General features: G+C 36.8%; 1 protein-coding gene across 1 annotated transcript; it reads left to right on the top strand.

Moving 5' to 3' along the window:
- The first annotated feature begins 5,337 nt into the window (after positions 1-5,337).
- LOC145213706 (calsequestrin-2-like) lies at positions 5,338-8,194 on the top strand. The gene is made up of 11 exons (XM_080082074.1): positions 5,338-5,481; positions 5,561-5,657; positions 5,717-5,822; positions 5,906-5,990; positions 6,063-6,163; positions 6,261-6,369; positions 6,581-6,654; positions 6,739-6,921; positions 6,999-7,154; positions 7,227-7,301; positions 7,426-8,194. Exons 1-11 carry the CDS (start codon positions 5,409-5,411, stop codon positions 7,723-7,725), a joined length of 1,359 nt encoding a protein of 452 aa, XP_079938200.1. The 5' UTR covers positions 5,338-5,408; the 3' UTR covers positions 7,726-8,194.
- The last annotated feature ends 521 nt before the right edge of the window (positions 8,195-8,715 follow it).

Raw genomic sequence — 8,715 nt, 5'->3', positions numbered from 1 at the left:
CGGCCCGCTTGCATTTTTAATGTGGCCCCGTCACAACTTTATTAAAGTCTACAACACAACATCACAAAAAGTAACAAACAATAAAATGTTTATGTACAAATATTACCTTGAAATGAATTCTACATTATTGATAATTTATTTGCAATATCTTCCCATTCCACATTATGACGTCAAACTTCCATAAAAAATGCTACACATTCTAACACTTGCTACATTTGTGACGTAAAAGTCACTCGATTGCCTCTCCTTGTAGAAGTAAATCATTTGCCATGTGGTGTTAGTTTAAAATTGATTTCAGTGCTAGTAGCGTGCGATCCTTCGAAAATATATTTTTGGGAAAAAAAGACAGATTGGTAATGGAGCTAGAGGTTTCCAGAAAGAATGGAAACTATTGTTAAGTCGAAATAAGTGATAAACTTGTATGCCTTGTTTGTTGCAAACATGTAGCAGCAAAGAAAAAATCAAATCTGGAGCGATAAAATATGAAACCACTTGTGTGCTTTGGGTATTTTTACACGGAATTTGAAATTAAATATTTGGCCCGCCCGAAAATGTTGTGCAATTCATGCGGCCCGCAGTAGTGAGTATACTCACTAGGTTCCCCACCCCTGGCTTAAATCATCGAATCAATATGTCACAGGCTGACGTAATATTATTTGAACCGGATTCCCACTATGGAGTGGTCGGGCAACTTACGAATTTGGCATTTTCCCAAACCAGTGAGCAATCCAATGCAGCTGCCGGAAATGCAAGTAAAGTGCATTGACGTTCGATGAAATTTAATGCGGTCTGTGAGTGTTCCTGAATATGTGGGAACCGACTGACTACTCGCGCGAATTGACTTATTTAAGCACCGAGATTGTCGTTTGAACGAGACATTGAAACACTTATAATTCCTTGATTTAATTGATAACAATCCGTTATGCAGTGTTGAGTTTGTTGTTTTTCACTGCTTCATAATTGTATAGCAGTGGTTCTCAAACTTTTTAAACATGCGGCGTATTAAAGAACTAAAATTTTCTGCCGCGGCACACTTCACAGGTAAACATAAGAAAAATTGTTCGAAGAATGGTATTTTCAACTTTATTATGATGGGTGAGGATGCTTTTCATTTCCAGTAACTTAAGTACGAGCTTTGAAACTTTATTATGCACACCAGTATTTCGTCATGAAGTCCTAAAACACCAGGAAATGTATGCACTTTAAAATAGGGATTATTTCGCGGCACACTTGGAAATCTCTCACGGCACACTAGTTTGCCGCGGCACACTAGTTTGCCGCGGCACACAGTTTGAGAATCACTGTTGTATAGGCTATAAAGTGGATTGAAGCAAGTTTTATTCCTAAAAATGAAAACCTAATCCAATATTTTTATTGTACTTTCCTTAAACAACTTCTTTCAAAAGTTTTGATGCTTCATTTTTCTTCTTTTGGGCCAGCTTTTTAGCAAAAAGTACACTTTGAATCCATTTTAGAAACGATTTGTTATGTAAGCTTAGTTACGAAAAGGGTCTTTTTTATATTTTTGTCTTTCTTATTTATTATTCTGACATGTGTTATGCCTTCATTGTTCATTCACTACGGGAACATAAATAGTTATATTTTATCAATTTTTTTGGCAAACAAGCGAAATGATACAAACTTGTTAAAGCGCAAATCAAAAATATTTTTAAGCACACTTTGTACGCAATAAGCTTTCTGGAATAGATTTACTTCCTGCCAAATTGTTAATGTAATTTGTACATAATGATTGACGCAACATGTTGTACATGATTTTAAGTATATGCCAAATTTTGCTGCGGCGTAGGGGGGGTGAATGCCTTCTGTTGACTCTTAGTGGTGATCACCCGCTTCCTTTTAACAGTCATTGGTGCAATTCGATTGGTTCCGGTATTTGCTACATCACCTGCGGGCCAGGACGTTTGTGTACTCAAAAATCAGACAATCTACATCTGTTGTGGATTGTCGCTCCTTGCGATGCATATTTGGTATTCACTGTAAACCAATAAACGTCGATTTTAGGCCGATTTTCGCCCCCACGTGTTGACCAACCATAATGTAGCTACGCGCCAGCTGTTGTAACTTTTTTACTCTGGCGACACTTTTATCTTGTAAATGGCCAAACAATCACACATCTTGCCGACACAAATATTGCCCCAGACCAAGTCAGTATAAAGTCATTTCTCACAAAAAAGTCAAAATTTCCGAGGCATGTCAAATTTACCCCTTCGTCAGCGAATGCATAATAAGGAATGGTACTTGGTAGTTAAATATCTTTAAGAAAGGAGAAAATGTTTGATGTATTCGCCAATTGCCCGCGGAAGGTTTTTTATGCACAAAACTACACCAGCACAGGTAGAACTTGGAAAAATGTTTGTTCATACTAAATGTTTATTTGTGTGTTAAAACCAACTATGTCTGCTGCTGGTATAATTAAATTTTCTGACACAATAATTGTAATATTTTAGTGTTGCCATTACTTACACACAAAAATGCAATTAGTTACAAGCAACGTAATATTTTTGTCCACCTAGGTGCAAAATTGATAAAGTTTTGTTTGTAACAGTAGCCTTCTCCCTGTATCAATTAATTGTTTCCGAACAAGTTACTATGAATAGAAATTACCACGTCAAACGTAACAAGTCACGTATTTTATGGACAGCTTTCTGAATGACAATAGTGATTGCCGGCATTGCACTGATTCCAGAATTAGTCAGAGCAAAACTTCGTGGGAAAACTTTTTCTGAACGGCCGTGTCAGGCTACAAAATTAGCAAGAACAGTTTTGACCTTTTATGACAACAAAGAAAACCTTGTTTGCTTGTCAGGGACCTTTTGCAGTGTGCTGTCTTCAAAGATGTTTTTTAAGACGCTGGAATTTCTCCCACCCTACTTCCACAATATTAAATTCTTGCAAAACCATATTTAGCGACCAGTTTTTGCCTTAGTTGACTTGAGTGTTGTCACTAGATGGGGTACGTGTTAGTTACAGTGTGCAATAATTCGTTATCAAACAGAACCAATTTAAGTTAAGTTCGCATGTTGATGCTATTTGAGCAAATTTCACGTTTCCGCGGTCTTAAACGTTTTTACTCCTTTCAACAAAGGCAGTTTTTTGTTAGTTTACTAAACAAAAAAGCAAAAGTTTCGTTAAATAAGTTTCCAAAAATGGGGAAAAATCAAACTGCTCTTGACCATTGGACCTAGCGTTACAAAAAAACGTGCAAATCAGGCGTGGGGGACGTTGGTGGGACCAGTCGAGGGGGCCCTAGAATCTAACCACCCGTGTTAGGAAGGAGGGTGCATGAAGACAGCGCTACCAGAACCGGTGCTGGTGGATTTGTAAGCGCAAACAAAGCAAAAAAACGTGCACGTTTGCAATAAATTGTCTTGTTGAACTGGCATTTCGAAGATCTGACGGAATGTCATTCCAGGCTTTTGGGCCAATATATCGCATAGATTGCGGATGGACACTACCACTAAAGGTTTCAAATAGTTAGAATTGGAATGTGTCGAAATAGTTGTAACGTTGGTCTTAAAGTAGGCCTACCATATTTTCACCACGAAAAAGGAGGACACATTCCCCACAAAAAATATTAACAGTTACTTTTGTGCCCAAAGAAAATAAAGGCACAAGATATTTAACGAATTTCATGCAGTCAATTATTATGGTCCAATTTGGAGGAAGTTTAACTTACTATAAATTGTGAATTTTAAATAACAATGACCACAACTAGCACTATTTGGCCGTTTTAAAGGGTAGAGCTACTAACACTGAGCTTGGGCTTGCGCCCGGTCTGAGAACATCTGGTAGGTGACGCGACAGAGCATAGGCGTTTATGGTGCTGTTACAGCAATTCGGGTTTACGGTAAGAATAATTGCTGAGTCAGCACCATAAACGCCCATGCTCTGTTGCGCCACTTACCAGAAGTTCTCAGACCGGGCGCAAGCCCAAGCTCAGTGTTAGTAGCTCTACCGTTTTAAAAGTGCAATTGTTATTTAGCCATTTAGTAAATACAGAAAATTCAAAAAGGAGGGCATTTGGGTATTTTTTATTGTCCTTGGAGGACAACTTGCTTTTCGTTAAAAAGGAGGACATGTCCTCCAACAAGAGGACGTATGGTAGGCCTATCTTAAAGAAATCAGCAAAAATAGCTGGAAGTATGTTATTGTTGTGCTTGTGCATAAAAGTTAATATTTCAAGCATATAAAGCTGGTTAATTGTGAGCAAGCCATTATTTCACATCACATTTTCAATATTGTGAGAGCCCTAACACCCAAAATGATTTTAATAAATTTACTGCACATACCCTATAATTTGGAAATTAGTACAGATTGACCATGATGCCAGTTTGTTATGCAATAACGAATGTGAGGCATAATCAATGAATGGTACAAACTTAACAAGGTGTCTCTATTTCATAGTTTTTGATTTTTATCACAATTGCAAGGTTACGCTTGCATGTTTGATAAAGTTTATTAATATTAGGTCTACCATACGTCCTCTTTTTGGAGGTCATGTCCTCCTTTTTAACCAAAACCAAGTTGTCCTCAGAGGACAAGAAAAGATGCTCAAATGTCCTCCTTTTTAAGGAATTTCTGATTTATCAAATACATATGTGACAATTATACCTTTGAAAACAGCCAAATGTAATCTGAGCAAAAAATCGGAGTCAGTATATTTGTGTAGAACATAACTACGTTTCGACAAGTGCTATTGTCATCGTCAGGTTATAAGAAATAAAACAAAATTATTTGCTCAGATTATTCAAAACCGTGAATAGTGTACCTCAGCCAAATATAGATATTCAACTTATTTTTTAAAGAATACAGGTTTTCCTTTTTTAAAATACAAGCTTATTTTAATTTTGTGGTGTGATAAACGTTCAACTTTATCCAATCTATTGAATACCGTTTAATTTCAGAGGCTCTTATATTTTGGGGGGCCTTAAATTATTTTTTCATGTTCTTTTCAACAATGTGTCCTCCTTTTGGGGCATGGTAATATGGTAGGCCTAATTAATATGCTCCTTCCAAAACGGCCTTTCATTGAGGATTACACCTAAAAATGACAGAGATTGTACTTGTTGAATATTTTTACCTTTGATGGCCACATTTACAGTATGATGTCCACTTGAATGAAACACCATTGTTTTGGTTCTAAAACAAGTTATTACATACCGTCATGCTAAATCCTAGGTGAGTTAATCTAAAAAAACTGCGTGAGATCAGTTTGTGCCCATGGTGAGCAGCTGCTGCGTTTTCACGCCAGGCTCTGAAGTGCAGACACCCCGGCATGTTTACCACTATCAGCATTTGTTATCGCGCCTTTGCGGCATCTTGCACGTCACGCACTTAAAATAAGTTAATCAACCCACTCCTGATGCATTTCTATTTCAACGTTGCCTATGTGGACACAAGACAGTCACAGAAGGAATATGTCGTGTATCTTGAGACTACTTCTGCTTGTTCTGCTTTTAGGTAAGCTATAGTGAGAACAAAGTAGAGAAAATAGCAAGTATTCTCTGTTGTAACGCTTGTTTGCATGTATATCTTTCAGGTTGTGCAACCTTGGTGTTTGCAGAGAAGGGCTTGGAATTCCCATCACATGATGGAAAAGACCGTCTAATCAATTTAAGCAAAAAGAACTTCAACAGGTAGAGTGAACATTTTTAAACATAAAAAGGCGCAAGCTACAGCTTTTTGCATTTTTCAGATTTTTAAAGAAGTTCGACATTTTAATCGTTTATTTTACCATTCCGCACGATCCCCACGACAGCTATTTGGAAAAGCAATGGCGTTTAACCGAAGATATGTTGGAGGTTAGCATTATAAAATAGAGTTAATGAAACAATCTCCCCCTAAGAAAAAAATGAACCCTATTTTATGGTTATTTGGTTCACAGCTTGCAGCTCAAATTACAGACCGTGAAGGAATTGGATTCGGAATAGTTGACTTGGAAAAAGATAGGAAGCTGGCTGAAAAACTTGGTGTGAACATTGTCTTGTGTGAGATGTTGGGAGTAAAAGTAACTTAGTAAATTTTATTGACGTTGTGTTTAGGAATATTTGAAGCAGGGTCCATCTACGCTTACAAGTCAGGTCACAAAGTTGAGTTTGACGGACAAAGATCAACTGATGTGTTGGTGGAGTTTCTGTTAGAGGTGAAGTGAAACTCATTAAAACTCCTAACTAAAAACGTCGTTTGTTCAAAATACATTGAAGGCACAGAAAGTATATTTACGACAATGTTTTTTGCAGTTGGACGAAAGTCCTGTTGAAGAAATTAGTTCAAAAATCGAGATTCAAAGTTTCAAGCGACATGAGATGACAAAAGTTGTTGGTTTTTTTGAAAGCAGCAGCAGTGCAGGTATACTAAGCAACAAAAATACGGTATTTAATCTAATTATAAAATGGCAGGCCCATGTGAAATTAAATACCGACTTATTTTGGTTTCTTTACACGTTTTGGCACATCTTTTTTGCCAGCTTCGATACAGTTTGCTTATGTAGGCTACTGTTGGGTTTTATAATATGATATTTTAAAATTAACAAACCTTCTATATTTTTTTATTTCCAAAGCCTACGACGAATTTGTTGACGCAGCTTTAGACTATCAGCCTATGATTTCATTTTTTGCCGTCTTTCAAAAATTGGTGAGTATTTTAATCGGTTGTGGGGGATGCTAATCGTTCATTATTTAAGTCAACGTCTGATATGCAACAAAACAATTCTTTCAGTTGGCCAAACAGCTTGGGTTGGGTGATCTTAACCAAATAGACTTCTACGAACCTTACATGAAAAAACCAATCTCAATCCCGGGAGAGGGCCCACACGATAACACTGTCATTGAAGAATTTGTCGAAAACCACAAGAGAGCAACTTTAAGGAAATTGCGACCTCTCGATATGTATGACACTTGGGTAAGTCTCGGTTATTACAATGCTGTGCTAACAGTTTGGATATCTAATAAAGCTATTAATTGAAATTTAATATGCAGGAGGATGACGTGCAGGGAATTCACGTAGTAACATTTGCGGACGCTGAAGATCCAGAAGGTTACGAATTTCTACAAATGGTGAAAGATATCGCACAGCAGAATACCGAAAATCCAAACTTGTCGATCGTGTGGATCGATCCTGATGATTTTACCCTGGTAAGTTGTTTGAAGCCTTATGCTGTTTATTTTGCTCTGTTTTGGCTTACCTATGGTTTTGACTTTTTGTAGCTTCACGACTACTGGGAAAGAACTTTCGGTGTGGACTTGAAAGAACCACAGATCGGAGTCGTCAATGTTACTGATGTGAGTTAACCAACAATATAAGCAACAATTTTCTTTCAAAATTGCCACCAATCGGCCAAGCAGAAAATTAACATAAAAATGGTGAAATATCTCACAATAATATCTGCTCAATTCGTGATCACAGGCTGACAGTGTGTGGATGGAAAGAAGAAAATCTCGCTTGCCAACAACTTCCGAACTAGAGAAGTGGATAAGTGAGGTTTTGTCTGGAAAAATCAACACTGAAGATGATGATGATGATTACAACCTTAACGATGACGATGAGGATGATCAAGATGAAAATGCTGATGACGACAACGCGACCAATGACGTACGAGATGACGATAGCGATAATGATGATGATGATGATGACGAGGAGGAAAATGAGCAAAAAATACAGGACTCAGAATCCGACGGAAAACGAAAATCTAAACAAGAATTATAAGCATAAAACTCCTATTATTATTCGCAGCTTAATGCCGCTTGCGTGAAATGTTTGCAGATGCGTAAAAAGTTGAATGGTCACTTTTTGTATTTTAAACGTTTTGAAACAAGTAAGCTTGCCATGGAGCGTTTTAATAAACAAAGCGTTAAAACAAACATAAATGCAACTTTAAAAATGCAGTAATCCGGCATGATAATCATGTCTATACGATTCTACATGTACTAAAATTTGCGTCTTAATCGTATTTTGAGGTTCAAGTTTTGAACTGTTGTGTCCTAAAACAATGCTCATATATGTGCCCAATGCCCTTTTTCGATTATGTTAAATAAAAATAAATTTTCAAGTCAAAATTATGTCCTAATGAAATTTTTGCATGCAAAACCCCAACGAATTACTTCATAATCATTATTTCAGAATTATTTTTTAAACGTTTAGATTTTACGAAATAAAAATCCGAGGTTTTAATCCATTTTTTAGCAATTACGTTGTACGATGTGGTATGACAGACCCAAAACTGAAAAATGAAATAGCAAGAAAGAAATGTATGCATAAGTTTTGGTAGAGCCACTAACAGCGTGGCTGATTTTTTTATTTAGCGGCTATAAATGGATTGGGTTGGAAAATAAGTTTTTAAATTTTTTACATTAGTAACTAATTGTTTGGGTTAGTTTTATTGAATTTTAAATGCTAGTACCTTACCCCGACCCTAATAGCCCTGACCGTGAGCATCTTTGGAGATATAACCTATCGAAAATTAGGCATTTTTGGTTGTCAGTTGAGTTACGGTGTTAGTTGCTCTACCATAAGTTTTATTTTGAACCCAGGTTTAGAATTTAAATTGTGCGATTACCACATTTTATCATGTGACCGCTTTGCAAACATATGACCGGAATTAACGCCTGAGTGAGTTTGTTGTCCACTGGAGTGTTGGATTAAATGTTTTTGATAAACGTCAGTTTAAAGTAGCAAATAGCAATGGTGCAATTACCG

This window comes from Phallusia mammillata, chromosome 2, assembly GCF_965637545.1.
Source record: "Phallusia mammillata chromosome 2, kaPhaMamm4.hap1.1, whole genome shotgun sequence".
NCBI lineage: Eukaryota > Metazoa > Chordata > Ascidiacea > Phlebobranchia > Ascidiidae > Phallusia > Phallusia mammillata.
The sequence above is the reverse complement of the archived record's forward strand: the minus strand, read 5'-3'. Positions and strand labels throughout refer to the sequence as shown.

Bases quoted from the DNA above. Each gene is read 5' to 3' on its own strand.
- LOC145213706 (XM_080082074.1), top strand. From the start codon at position 5,409: ATGTGGACACAAGACAGTCACAGAAGGAATATGTCGTGTATCTTGAGA. The intron at 5,823-5,905 runs GTTAGCATTATA...TTTGGTTCACAG, and splicing joins TAACCGAAGATATGTTGGAG to CTTGCAGCTCAAATTACAGA. The intron at 7,155-7,226 runs GTAAGTTGTTTG...GACTTTTTGTAG, and splicing joins ATCCTGATGATTTTACCCTG to CTTCACGACTACTGGGAAAG.